General features: G+C 37.3%; 1 protein-coding gene across 4 annotated transcripts in view; it reads left to right on the forward strand.

Annotated features, from left to right (window-relative positions):
- Positions 1-14,596, forward strand: part of MAPK8 (mitogen-activated protein kinase 8) — a 105,322-nt gene that overhangs the window by 73,836 nt on the left and 16,890 nt on the right. For 2 of the 4 annotated variants that reach the window (XM_081104832.1, XM_081104830.1), the window contains exons 6-10: positions 7,427-7,592; positions 10,673-10,744; positions 12,959-13,141; positions 13,429-13,553; positions 14,399-14,462. In XM_081104832.1, coding sequence (XP_080960958.1) covers positions 7,427-7,592; positions 10,673-10,744; positions 12,959-13,141; positions 13,429-13,553; positions 14,399-14,462 — 610 coding nt within the window. Of the gene's footprint in view, positions 1-7,426; positions 7,593-10,672; positions 10,745-11,095; positions 11,168-12,958; positions 13,142-13,428; positions 13,554-14,398; positions 14,463-14,596 lie in introns of all 4 variants that reach the window. The other 2 variants (XM_081104833.1, XM_081104831.1) reach the window with 1 other exon arrangement.

A 14,596-nucleotide genomic window follows, 5' to 3' on the forward strand; every position in this document is an offset into this window, starting at 1 on the left:
GACAAAAATACATCATTGGTTGCCTCCCACACATGCCCCAATGGAGGGCGGATATCGGACTTGCAACCCAGATATGTGTCCTTGACCAGGAATCAAACCCGAAACCCTTCGGCACACAGGCCAATGTTCTAACCACTGAGCAACGCCAGCTAGAACTAGCACTTTTTATATGACATATGTCCTAGTGACAGACTCCCTTAGCTTTTCATTTATCTCAAAATGTCTTAATTTTTCCTTCAGTTTTGATTTTGCGGGATTTAGAATTTTTGTTTGGCTTTTCTTTTAACCCTTTAAATGTGTTATTTTACCACCTTTTGGCTTCCATCATCATCATCATCATCATTATTATTATTTTAGAAATTAGCTGTTAATATCATTGAGGATCTCTTGTAAGATCTTTTACTTCTCTCTGGATGCTCTCAAAATTCTCTTTTTTGTCTGTCTTTCAACAGTTTGATTTTGATGAGTCTCAGTGCAGATTTTTTGCTTTTATTCTTTTTGTAGCTTGTTGTATAGTTTGGATGCATAGATTTATGTATTTCATTTGAAAGTTTTTACTTACCTTTTAAAATATTTTTCTACCCCTTTTTCTAATTTTGACTCTCCCTAAACTTAATTACAAATAGCCTTACCAATAACATAAAGTTATTTAACACATATTATGTATGTTATATGTATTATGTGCTGCATTTATTCAATAAAGTAAGCTAGAAAAAAACCATAAGAGAAAATACATTTACTGTATTTATTGAAAAAGTTTGCATATAAGTGGATCTCTCCGTATCCAACCCATGTAGTTCAAGGTTCAGTTGTAAATGTAATTATACAATATGTGGTTCCTCCATGTACATATCACCTATCAGTCCTTCATTTACTTTTATTGACAAATAATATTTCACTATATGGATATACCACATGTGTTTAATCATTTCACTACTTGATCAACAGTTAGGCTGTTACCATTTTTTGCCTCTTTTAGGTAATGCTGACATGAACATTCAAATGCAAGTTTTTGTGTGGACATATGTTTTTGTATTTTAGTTTTAATTCTAGCTTATTCTTTGAAAAGAATTGCATCTAATTTGGGAGGAATTTTTGAAAATGTATTTAATTCAGTGGAAGTATATTTTCCTTCTGAGCTACCTTGTAACAAATATCCTAACTTACATAATAAAATAAATATATGTGTGCTCAAATTAACTATTTTAAGACAATTATGTATCTGAGATATTCATGCTTATCCTTAGTTATCATTCTGATTGCCTTGTATATTACATATGCAACTACCATAATACTATATCTAATGCCTTCTTTAAGCAACATAAGATAAATTCTTTTAAATGGAGGAGTATATCTTCCTCAACTCATACTCATCTATTATATGATGTAGAGCAAATGAGTTAAACTTCTGGGCGCTGTCTTTGTTTGTTTCCTTTGTCCTTTGGATCAGGACAGTAATCCACCATCATGGAAGTTAATTTGATTTTAGTGAAGTAAAATCTTCGAAGTGGAAAATTTCCAGATTAATGGAGGTACCAGGTGATCAGTACATAAATCACAGACCAAATGACAGGAGATGAAAATAAAAAAAGAAACAGTAAGAAGCATAAAAAGGAAACATTAAGTTACAGAAGACCAATATATAACAGTAACGTCTTAATGAAAATAAGGTTATCATGCACACACACACACACACACACACACACAAAACCAACAGGTACATGTTTCTGTAACAAAAACGTGTAGCTAATTTCCAAAGGCTGAAAGCACAGGTGTTAGCAGAGATGTACTGGGAGAATGCAAACAGGGTGGAAGAGACTGACAGTTGTCAGAGGGAGCGGAGTTGGGGGCTAGGAGAAAAGGGGAAGGGATTAATCATAAGAAAACCATAGATCTGACAACAACATGGTGGTAGCCAAAGGGAAAGGTGGTGGGGGAGGGAGATTGAAAAGGGCAGAGGGGGGATAAATGGTGGTGGAAAGAGATGTTACTTTGGGTGGTATGTGCATGACGCAGTATACAGATGGTGTGTTTTGGAGTCATACACTTGAAACCTATATGGTTTTATTGACTAATGTCACCCAATAGATTTGATATAAAAATTAAAATTGAAAAAAAGAGCCCTGGCCAGGTAGCTCAATTGATTAGAGCATCGTCCTGATACGCCAAGGTTTGATCCCTGGTCAGGGCACATACAGAAAATGAACCAGTGAATGCATAAATAAGTGGAACAGCAAATTGGTCTTTCTCTTCCTCTTTCTCCCTTCCTCTTTCTCTTTCTAAGCATCAATAAAAAAAAAAAAAAAAAACAAGAATAAGTGTTTAATCAAGTGAAGTGATTATAGTGGGAAAAAGAGTTACTTATAAGGATGAAGGGTATTATACACTTATTTGGATAAATATTGTCAAGAACTTGACATGGAATAGAGCTGCTATGTACAAATCTTAAATTGTAAAAAATAGGATAACTGCACAAATACAATAGTATGTACTGGGATACTATACGTACTCCTTTAGTATATAGGCAATAAAGTATTAAAAATACAGTACAATAGAAAATTTACATAATAAGTTTGAACTAATAAGATTTATATGGGGGTCTCTGAGTGGAGTTAAGGAAGTAAAAGTGCACAGAGGGAGAAAGTGAATTGGATGCAATCACTCCAGAGGCCTCAGCTGGTAACTCAACTGGGCCTTTGTCCTGGGGGTAGCAGGACCTTGGAAAACGAGGCACCTCCCTGAAGGCAGTTCCTGGGGAGAGACTTGCTAAAGCTGTCGGCAGCCTACAGGGCCAGCAGCTGGAAGAATGAGTGCTCCGTGCTGCCCAGGAGTCAGAGCTCGCAGCACAGCACTCACTGTAGGCCACCCCTGGTGCTCCTTGTTCCCACTTTCTTCATGCAGTAAGTTCTGGAAACTGTTCTTCCATGGTTTTATTTGATGTCTCTTCCTTTTCTTGAGTATCTTACTAGAAGTTTAATGGGATAAACTACTGCACTCACTTCTGTAGCTGGTCTTGAGGCCACAATTTACTCCTCTCCCTGCTCTAGTACTCATTCAAAGTCCCCGCAGCCTAAGCTAATGCTTCTGCTGGGCTGAGATTGCTTACTTGCTAAAATAACCTGAACTTTTGTCCTGTAGGGGTTCAGTGAAAGTCAGGGTGGGGGTGGGCTTCCCTAGAGTCGCTCAGAGACCCAGGCTGAGTGAGGCTCCACTGTCGGGGTAGTCGGTCTCACCATGTATGAGAAGAGGAAGTCCATGCTGTGTATAAAATTATACCTAGGTGTTGTTGTTGTTTTTGTCATATCAGCAAAAAATACTTTTTTTGGTGTGCTGCAGAATTTTAGAACTACTTTATGTGTGTCATGAGATTAAAACGTTTGGAAATTGCTGGTCTTCGTTGGGCTCTTCCTTTTCTCATGGTGAAAGACAGGAGAACCAAGTTAAATCAAGCAAGCTCATTTCCAACCGTCTTCAGGTTTGGTGGACATCACATTCTCTCACATTCTGTTGATTGAGACAAGTCATCTGAAGGTGAAAAGGTATAGAGGTATACAGGGTTGGGAGGAGGAGATATCTGCTATATACACTGCCTTTTTTTGTAAGTGTCTAGTAACTTTTAGTTTTTCCAGAATGGCAAGGCCTGAAATATTCTAAACTCTGTTCCCTTTCATTTCTACTTGTAAAGTGGCAGTAAATTGTGTTTCCTGTATTACAGTGCTCTGTGTTACGTTTACTGTACTACATTCTTTCACATCTATCCAGGAGCCACCAACACACACTACTAAAATTTTACTTTCTAATCACTTCTTCCCAAACTTACTCTGTATTTTAGGCTTTACAGATGATACAAGCTCTGTTATAGCTTTGCTAGTGTAACACAAAAATAGCCGTAGACAATAAGCAACTGAATGAGTGTGGCTGTTTCTTCACAGGTAGGCCTTCCTTTGCCAACCCTATTCTAGAGCCTCAACTTCATTATGCAGGGCTGTGCCTGCCGAGTTCTTGGAAGTGACAGTGTCTTCGAAGGTGTTGCTATTATATAACCTGGATCGCTTTTCCAACTGTGATATTAGTTTCCCTGCTGCCTGCTACTCGACTGCTAAGCTATGATCATGTGTGTATGGAAGAGTGGCACCCTACCTGGCACCAGTTTCAGTGATATCAGAATAGACCATAGACCGGTGAGAAGGAAGAGCAGGCTGTGTTTACTGCACTACAGTACCACTTGTGACACCGCGTGTCTGGTTATCAGAATAGACCGGTGACAGGAAGAGCAGTGCTCGGCGTTTACTGCAGTACAGTACCACTTGTGACACCACGTGTGTCAGTTTTTCTCACCAAACAATTTTCAGGTTTTCTGTACTTCAGCTGGTGTCCTACAATTTAATTCAGTTCTGACACTTTCTACCTGGAGACAGATTCAGATCCCACAGGTTAAAAGCTCAGCCCCACAAGATTGCCCCCACTGCAGATGCCGATCACAAGCCCTGGTTATTACTGTGATTCTGACCTCCTGGCTATAATTCAGAGGTTCCCACATCTTTCTACTCAGGATCAATTTATTTGCCAGAGCTTCTCACAGACTCAGGAAAACATTTTACTTAGTAGACTACCAGTTTATTACAAAGGACATTAACTCAGGGAGAGCCAACTGGAGAGGTGCATAGGGCAAGGTATGTGGAAAGGGGTGTGGAGCTCCATGCCCTTTCTGGGTGTGCCACTCCTCAGATCTTCACATGTTCAGCACCAAATCTTATCTTTTGTGGTTTTTATGGAGTCTTCATTTCCTTCCTAGGCATGTTGATTGAATCATTGACCATTGGTCATTGAAAGCTAGCTGAGGTCTGGGGGTGGAGCTGAAAGTTGAAGCTCAAATCACAATGTTGGTTCCCTTGGCAACCAGCCCCCATCCTTTTGGGCTTTGCAAGTCAGCTCATTAACATAAACTCAGGGTCAGTGAAAAGGGCTTTAAAAATAACAGTCACCTTTATTGCTCTTATCAATTAAGGAATTCTTGCCCTGGTTAGTGTGGCTAGTTGGTTGAGTGTTGTCCTGTGCACCGAAGGATTAAGTTTGATTCTAGGGTAGGCACATACCCAGGTTGTAGGTCTGATCCCGGGTCAGAGTATGTGCAAGAGAGAGCTAATCAATGTTTCTCTCTCCCACTCCCTTCCTCTTCCTCTCTCTCTCTCTCAAAAAAAAATGAATAAAAAATATTATTTTTTAAAAAAAGAAAGAAATTCTAAGGTTTTTGGAGCTCTGTCTCAGTAATTGAGACAAAGACCAAATATATAGTAATTATAAATCATAATGTCACAGCTGGACTATGCTGGGTACCAAACCCTGAATTCTCCATGGCTCACCAACTACGGTTTATTTCCCGCATCGCATGTCAGTGCAGGTCATGATGGGTGAGGGCTCTGCTTTACCTCAATGCTCAGCAACCCAGACTGACAGAGGGTCCATCATCTGGAATGTTACAGTCACCAAAGCAGGGAAGGGACAACAGGATGCCCTTCTGTATGTTCTCACTCACATCCCACTTCACAGAACTAGTCACAGTTAGGCTTGCCTGACTACCTACCTAATTGTGAGGAGGCTAGAAACTCTGAGAGAAGATGGAATAATGTTAGCTTAGTTCCACTCTGCTACAAATTCATGCAAATTCAGTTGTTCTTCTCATATGGTTCTAGCATCGGTAGAAAGGTACATATTGATAAATAGAAGGATAGATTTCAGGTAATATTATTTGAGGCATTTTTGGGGACAGTTTTTTCTTTAAAAAAATCTACTTTTAAGTGTATTTTACTCTTAATTTTCCAAAATAAAATGTTTAAAATTAGAATTGTATTTCTAGATGAGAATGCAGTAGTGTAAAGAGCCATTGATCTTTACCCATCCGAGTAGACATTGAAATGGTATCAAAGCTTGTAAGCTATATTTTTGAACATGCAAAGTTACTTGGCTGAGTATTGTGTTTTGGAAATAGTGCCAATATCATATTTATGGAACAGCAATAATGAAAATTTTCATCTTCTGTTTCGCTACACCTATTGATCTCTATTTTTAATTTGATAAAGCCCTTGGGTTATTTATCTTCTAAAACCATCCATGATTGCCTATGAAAAGATGTTAAAGACAACATACAATTTTTCCTGGATAGAGACATTGAAAAAGCAGTCATGCTTTTCAGGCCATCAGTACCCATAATGGACTGTGTTTGTGTCATGAATGTATGTTTGCTTTCTATGGTCTCTTGGTTCCCAATAGGTTTCATGGGAGCTAACAGGCAAAATGTGTTGAACTTGAAGCCATGAGTGTTTACGCTGCTGCCTTCCTTTTAATGACCACAGCATGGAATTACTTAAAGTTGGGGTCAGGTGGAAAATTCTTCACGAAGACATTATTTAGTAGCATTAACAGCAAGTAATTATATAGATTAGTGGCACCAAGACAATGCTGTCCTACCTCTGTGAGCAGACAGAGATTTTACGGACAAATTTGTGTGATTTGGGACAGCAGTCAGTGATGGAAAGACCACTGAGGACTGTTTCCGTCATTATACTTGTCCATCTGCCAATGAGAGAGGTCAAATGACACCTGCTTGGATTGACATAGAATGGCCAATTATTGATTTGTATTATCTACACAAACTCCATTGTGTCTTTAAAATCAGGTTTTCTTATGCTGGCAATTTAGTATACAAGTGAACATAAATGCTAACTTACGATTCTCTCTTTTACCATATTCGTTTTATATGAGCTTTTTTATTTTTAATACTAGAGGCCTGATGCACAAAATTTATGCAAGAGTAGGCCTTCCTTCCCCCAGCTGCTGGCACTGGCTTCCCTTGCAGCCCCAGCTTCATCTGGAAGGATGTCCGGTCTAATTAGCATATTATGCTTTTATTATTATAGATTTTTTTTTTTTATTGATTTCAGAGAGGAAGGGAAAGGGAGAGAGAGATAGAAACATCAATGATGAGAGGGAATCATTGATAGGCTGCCTCTTGCATGCCCCACACTGGGGATTGAGCCCGCAACCCTTGACTGGAATTGAACCCGGGATCCTTCAGGCTCCAGGCCTACGCTCTGTCCACTGAGCCAAACCAGCTAGGGCTTATGTGAGCTTTTAGTTGTAGTTCCAAATCGCTTTACTCCACTTGATCAAAAATTACTAGCTAATCATAATTTCTAGCAAATAAAATATTACTAAATTCGCTAATAACTGTATGTATTCATAAATTAAAATACCATCAAGTGAATTCCTCAAATGTGCCCAATATAATGAATTTATGCCGTGATATCGATTATGGTGAGAAAAATAAACAGTTTGCATGAATTGTTTTATCAGTGATCTGATAACTTGTGAACTGCAAAATATTTGTATATGTCATAGCATTCTTTTATTTTTTTATTTCTTAAAGGACTTAAAGCCCAGTAATATAGTAGTAAAATCAGACTGCACTTTGAAGATTCTTGACTTTGGACTGGCCAGGACTGCAGGAACTAGTTTCATGATGACACCCTACGTAGTGACGCGCTACTACAGAGCACCTGAAGTCATCCTAGGGATGGGCTACAAAGAAAACGGTCAGAAAACACATTTACTTGAAATACTGTTCTGTTTTATGAGATTTCTTATGTAAATAGTTAAGCGGAAGTGCATAGTTAAATACATGTCACTGACACATAAATATATGTCAAGAATTTTAAAGTAACTCTAAATTTTGTCATAAATGTTTGGGAAAACTTAGGGTACCTGTTTATTTAATTACAAATACCTAACCATCAACACTACCTTTGGATAAGGACTTTGTTGCCATGGCCCTTAAATTTACTTTCCTGTAACTTTACAGTGAATATTTCTAACATGGGCTCAAGGAGTATATATAGTGGACTGACCGTTTATCTTTTGTATGAATCCTAGTTTGCTGGTAGTGACATTTGCACCTATTTCCAACCCCCTGAGACTAGAGTTACCAGCAGTAGCACTTAGTAAGCTTGAAGAGCCAGGATAAAGCCATCTGCAAAGCTGATGGATAATAAAGGTGACCTTTTGTAGGAAACTTGTTTCATCAACGCCCTGTGTCCAGCCTTAAAGAGATGGCATATTATGTGTGGGTATATTCAGTTACATATATCAGCATTAGAATCAAGGTTGAAGAAAATTGTCAGGCATGTAGTTCATGAATTATTAAAAAATTAAACATACACATATATTTGAGAAAAAATGTTGTAGACTTTCAGACGGGGGTGAAAGTGCACAGGCCTTTATTGACTTGTGGTAACTTCATCCAAAGTACTGCCTGGAATAGGGCCTGGACTTTTTCCTAGCAGTTTGCTTTGAACTAAGAAATTGTATTAAGTCAGTCTTCTTGAATCATTTTTAGAAAAGATAATATTGAACTGAGGATTTTAACTTCCTTTTATTTTCTGAGCTAATTAAAAACAAATACTTTCAACATTTACTATTATTCTTTTGTTCTTAAATAAACAGGATGTTTTGTTTTCTTACTATCTAAAATTGTCTTATACCCTGTAGATCTAGTGAGTTCGATTTAGTATTAGACTCATTGAGATTTTGTTGTTGTTGTTTTTTAGGGTTTTTTTTAGAATTGATACAAGTGACCAACATGAAGATTGCTTTTGCATTTGCTATAAAACCATTTACTGTCTCAGCTACGGTGTAATGTGTCACTCTGTGGCCTATAAATGTGATTTGGGGAGATAGCTCCCTGCCAGAAATTAGCACTAAAAAAAAAACCATATTAAGAATTGACTTGCTTTCCTCATAGATTAAGAGTTATGCAGATGACCTTATCACCTTTTCTTTCTTTTTTTTGGTCTCAGGAAACAGAGTCAAATGTAATGCTGAATAACAATAACTGCATTAGCCATCAAGGGCAAACATAAGAACTTCCTCCACCCACCCTCACTGTTTTAACAACTTTGTCTTTAATGTTGCCTCTTATTGCAAGCTACCTCAAAGCTTTGTAGAAAGTATAATATAATGGAATATATATAAGCTGCCTAATTGGCTATAGACCCATTAAAAGAAGTTTTATGCATGAGCCACTGACCCAGACAAGAACTGCTCACATGCTTGCGACTTTCATAGTCTGTTTAAAAATGGGTTTATGTGATTTATTAAAGTTTTCTACATAACTGTGTCCTGGATATTTAAGTAAAGTTTGCCATTCTCTATAATCTATAGGGAAATTTTATTGTAATAGATTTTTACCAAAAATGAAAACCCTGGAATTTTTTTCCTTCAGATTTATGAATATTAACTTTTATCTAAATTCTTGTCTTTCAAAGTTGAATCCTACCATACATATAAAAAATATTTGCCTTTATTTTAATATTAAATTTTAGAGAAACTTTAATTCCAAAGGTTTTCCAAAATTTCTTTCTAGTTTAGCTCCTATGAGCCTATGGTGAACTGGCAGTCTCCTATAAGGGTGTGTCCCAGAAAGTACACTGACATTTCCTAAGTCCTCCAGTGTGGTAAAGGGTGTCTCTCTCTCACCAATTTCTACCTTTTTCCTTTTTTGCCCTTAAAGAATTTAGACCTTCAAGCTTCAAAAATGAAAGCTTCTAAGGCAGTGGTTCTCAACCTTGGCTGCACATTAGAATCACCTGGGAATCTTTTTAAAATCCTGATTTCTGGGCCTCATTCTCCGGAAATTCTGTTTCTTTGTTACTAATGTTGTGGCCCCACCCCATAGCAAAGAAGCAGAATTTCCAGAGGACGAGGCCCAGAAATCAGGATTTTAAAAAGATTCCCAGGTGATTCTAATGTGCAGCCAAGGTTGAGAACCACTGGTCTAGCAGCTGTCTTCAGAATTGATTAGAGGCCTTGTTGAAGTGGGAACTCTCAGACTGTATTCAGCCAAAACTAAACGTCTTCAACCAAAGCAATTTCGTTTTATGGGTTTGAAGACTTTAGGTAGAAAACATGATATATGCTTTTTTACTGAGTTTCCTGACTTGATCATTTATCCACTGTCCATGCACTTGTTCCTGTTGGAATAGTAGGGTAGATGTAGCACAGCATTGCTGGGGAACAAATGATTTTCAATTCAAAATAGATATAGCGCTACTCAAATACATTTATGAAATCCAGTTTGAAAATTTCTAAAGGGCTTCAGATTAATTCTTAACTATAATTATTCATAGAAATACATGCTTTCTGTTAAATATTTAACATGCTAAATTATTTCTGCTCATGCTTTTTTGTTGACTTAAAGAGAGAGCATAATGCACAGTTAAAACTCAAAATATTGTCAAGATTTCATTTTTTAAATTTTGCTACCTCGTGTACTTTTTCAACCTTATTTACAAAGTTTAAGTTTGCTGCTATTTTGTATTTTATAAACAAATTTTCAGTGACAAAATGTATAGGATTTTTAACTACATTATTTCTGTGCATGGCTCTCACTTTAAAATTAGATATATAGTTAAAAGGCCACACTTCACCATTTGCTTTTGTAATTCAAAGCCTTTTGAAAAATGTTTTGTGTTTTAAATTATTCCATTAGCTAAAATTAAAATCACTTTTTTCTTTTTGTGATGTTTTGTAGTTTTTATATAATGCAGTCATATTATGCTTCTTTGATTTTAATGACCTTTTGCTTTGCTTTTCCTTCTTTTGTGCTGCAAACATATAGTGGATTTATGGTCTGTGGGGTGCATTATGGGAGAAATGGTTTGCCACAAAATCCTCTTTCCAGGAAGGGACTGTATCCTTGTGCTGCTGCAGCAGTGAAATTAGTTAGTGATGGACTTCCTTATGTTCACTAATGGGGATGAAGATGGTTCATTCTTACAAGGGGGTTTTAAACAGATAGTTTGTGGCTATTACAGTTCAAAAACTGCTGAGATGAGAAGCTGAAATGTTCGTAGGCTGCGTCCGGCAGCAGGAAATACAGTCTCTGCTGGTAGTTAGAGCACATTCACTGTCACTCATTTTTATTTTGTACTGCTTTCTATAATTTTAAAGTATACATGGTGTGCGTGATTTTTTTTAATGTTTTTTTATTTTTTATTTTAACCAAATTCTTTATGTTAATGTCATTGCATTTTGTTTTCAGTTGACATTTGGTCAGTTGGGTGCATCATGGGAGAAATGATCAAAGGTGGTGTTTTGTTCCCAGGTACAGATCGTATCCTTATCTTTGGCCTAAAATGTAGTTTCTAAAGGTCAAAATGTATGACAGCACTTCAGCTATGTCAAGTGTAACGTATTTTGTCTCTCCCTAATAATATTGTTAAATTACTCTACTCTTTCAAAATACCACCTGCTAGTTGACATAGACTTCCCTTCCCCCACATATTGGTTGTGTCATGTTATTTCTGAGAACTGCTCAAGTTAATTATCCACAATTATTTGCTGGCTTTGAGTTGATTTACTTAACGTAAATCAAAAATCATGGCGGACATTAAAAAATTTTAATAAGTATGCACTTGATTAAGTCTAGAAGTACTTAGGACTTGAAATATGAATTTTGGAATTGTCTGTTGCTTCTGGTCATCCTTTTGTTTTACCCGCTCCCCCCACCCCACCTTCCTTTTTGTTAATGTTCTTTGTGTTTTGTGTCTTTGGGTTGTCTGATTTCTTAACATACTGATCTTTTCATCTGAGAATTTCAGCAGTAATAGTTTTATTATGGTGTAAGTAGATTTGGAGTCATGCTTTTTGTTCATATATTTTAATATTTACATTACCAGCGAGTGATGTGTGATGTGTTTATCAGCTAGTCACCCTGAGACTGATGTGAGGAGAAGGCATGGGAAAGCCATATGCACTAGATTCATCAGAGAGCTTTGGTTCTGGTCCCAGGGAGGACTGGCAGTGTGAAGACTTAGGAGGAAGGAGACAGGGAGTTCTAACCTCACAACTTACCAAACACTGATTCATGTTCACAGGTTTCAGAGCTTTCAAACAGAGTTTATTACCTAAGTTAAACAAAGCATGGCAAAAGAAAACACCACTTTTGCCAGAGCCATCATTTTTATTTTCTGTTAGTGTAGAAAATTCTCAAAAAAAGGGACAGATTATAAGCAATATTTCTTATCCTGTAGGACAGTGATGGCGAACCTATGACACGCGAACTCATTTTTTTGGTTGATTTTTCTTTGTTAAATGGCATTTAAATATATAAAATAAATATAAAAAATATAAGTCTTTGTTTTACTTTGGTTACAAATATCAAAAAATTTCTATATGTGACAGGGCACCAGAGTTAAGTTAGGGTTTTTCAAAATGCTGACATGTCAAGCTCAAAAGGTTCGCCATCACTACTCTAGGATATGCATTCACATTTTCAGATGAGCCAGAAAAAAATATTTTTGTATTCTAGAATTGTGTACAGTTTACATTTAGAGTCCCTGTGGGTAGTAATTATCATTATTCTTTGAGTCATTTGTATTTGGAATTTGTTGGTTTAAGCGTTCACTTTTTTAAATATGTTTTTGTTGATTTTTTAGAAAGAGAAGAAGGGAGAAGGGAGAGATAGAAACATTAATGAGAGAGAAACATCGATCTGCTGCCTACTAGGGATCAAGCCCACAATCTGAGCATGTGCCCTGACTGGGAATAGAACTGGTGACATCTTGGTACATGGGATGACGCTCAACCACTGAGCCGCACCAGTTGGGCTAAGCTTTCATTTATATGATAAAATGAATATTACACACACACACACACATACACAGTCTGTCTCTCTCTCTCTCTCTCTCTCTCTCTCTCTCTCTCTTTCTCAATAAGATTAACAGTGCTTGTTTATTGACCCTTTCTGTCCACCTTTTGCAAGGTGGCTATAAGATAAAAGATTTGTAACTGCCACATTCTTCCTTAGAATTTTATAATTGTTATTTTCTTGTTATTTTAATATGGCTATGAATATGTGTTGAACATTAGATACGGAGTATTTTTCTTAGCTACTTGATATTAGATATTGATCAGTGGAATAAAGTTATTGAACAGCTTGGAACACCATGTCCTGAATTCATGAAGAAACTACAACCAACAGTAAGGACTTACGTTGAAAACAGACCTAAATATGCTGGATATAGCTTTGAGAAACTCTTCCCCGATGTGCTTTTCCCTGCTGACTCAGAACACAACAAACTTAAAGGTACTTTTATAAATATATTTATTTAATCCTATTTGTGTGTGTGTGTGTTTTCATATTATTATGGAGCATACACTAAGTTTATTTCTGGATGGTGGAACAAAGTAAGGTTTTAGTCATTTTTTTCTGTAACTATAATTTTTCATCATATGTATGACCTGATTTTATAGTAAAATATTTTTATAAAACACATACTTTTTAAAAAATGAGCATTTCAAGTTTCTGAAATGTATTGCTAATTTTAAAAACCTTTATGAGGTATGTGTACATTCACATCATTATTTTTGCAGCCAGTCAGGCGAGGGATTTATTATCCAAAATGCTGGTGATTGACGCATCCAAAAGGATCTCTGTGGACGAAGCTCTCCAGCACCCATATATCAACGTCTGGTATGACCCTTCTGAGGCGGAGGCTGTAAGTTCTTCTCGTCATGTTTGAAGAAGTCATATCCCTTACAGTTAGAATTAGTGTTGGGTTTGGAGGAGACATTTTAATCTCTATATATAAAAGCCAAGCGACCAGAATGGCAGAATGACCGGTGGTTATGATGCGCACTGTGGCGGCCAACTGGCCCGATGGGGGACCCTAATCGGCCCCCCTCCAACTGCCCTCAGCCCCTCCCCCCAGCTGGCCTGGCCCCAATTGGACACCCTCCCCCCAACCCCAATAAGGGGTGGAGCCGGCTGGCCAACCTCCTGCATCCCTTCTCCCCTGCCTACGTGGCCCAATCTGCCACCATCACGGTGGGCAGGCCAGGCCCCACCCATGCATAAATTTGTGCCCTGGGCCTCTAGTTTTAAATAAAAATATAGGTAAATGATGATGCTGTTTTTCTGTTTTGCATTTAAAGTACCTTAAGTTAATGAGCTTATCCAAGCACTTCCTACACAAAATAAAGTTCCCTCTCTCAGCTTCTTGCCGCCTTGTCTTGATATCTGATCTGATGAGCTAGAACACTGAATGCTTTGGGAGGACTCAGTTATAATACAAATTATTGTGTCCAAAGCATAGCCCAGTTCTATGATGTAAATAAACTGACCATTTCAAAAGCTGGAAGAAAAGAAAAAGATAGTTAGACATCTTTTTCCTGTCAGGAAGGATTCTTCCAAAACTAGTCTCTACATCAAAGATGACTCATCACTCTGGTCTAATAATGTATTTTTACAAGCCCTTGATGTTTGGATAACATTTCAAATAATTAGGACGGATTTGCATACTCTAGTAAACTGACTCAATTATTGCTGCCTTTTGTTTTTCAGCCACCACCAAAGATACCTGACAAGCAGTTAGATGAACGGGAACATACAATAGAAGAGTGGAAAGGTAACATTCACCAGATCCTGAGAGATGGAGCTGAGAGAGCTTCTGGCTTATTGTGTTGATTTATTCCTCATGTTGAGGAAACTAAAGATACTTTATATTATTCATAATGCATATTTGGTAATATTATTAGTAGT

This window comes from Myotis nattereri, assembly GCF_964212035.1.
Source record: "Myotis nattereri genome assembly, chromosome: 13".
Taxonomy (NCBI): domain Eukaryota; kingdom Metazoa; phylum Chordata; class Mammalia; order Chiroptera; family Vespertilionidae; genus Myotis; species Myotis nattereri.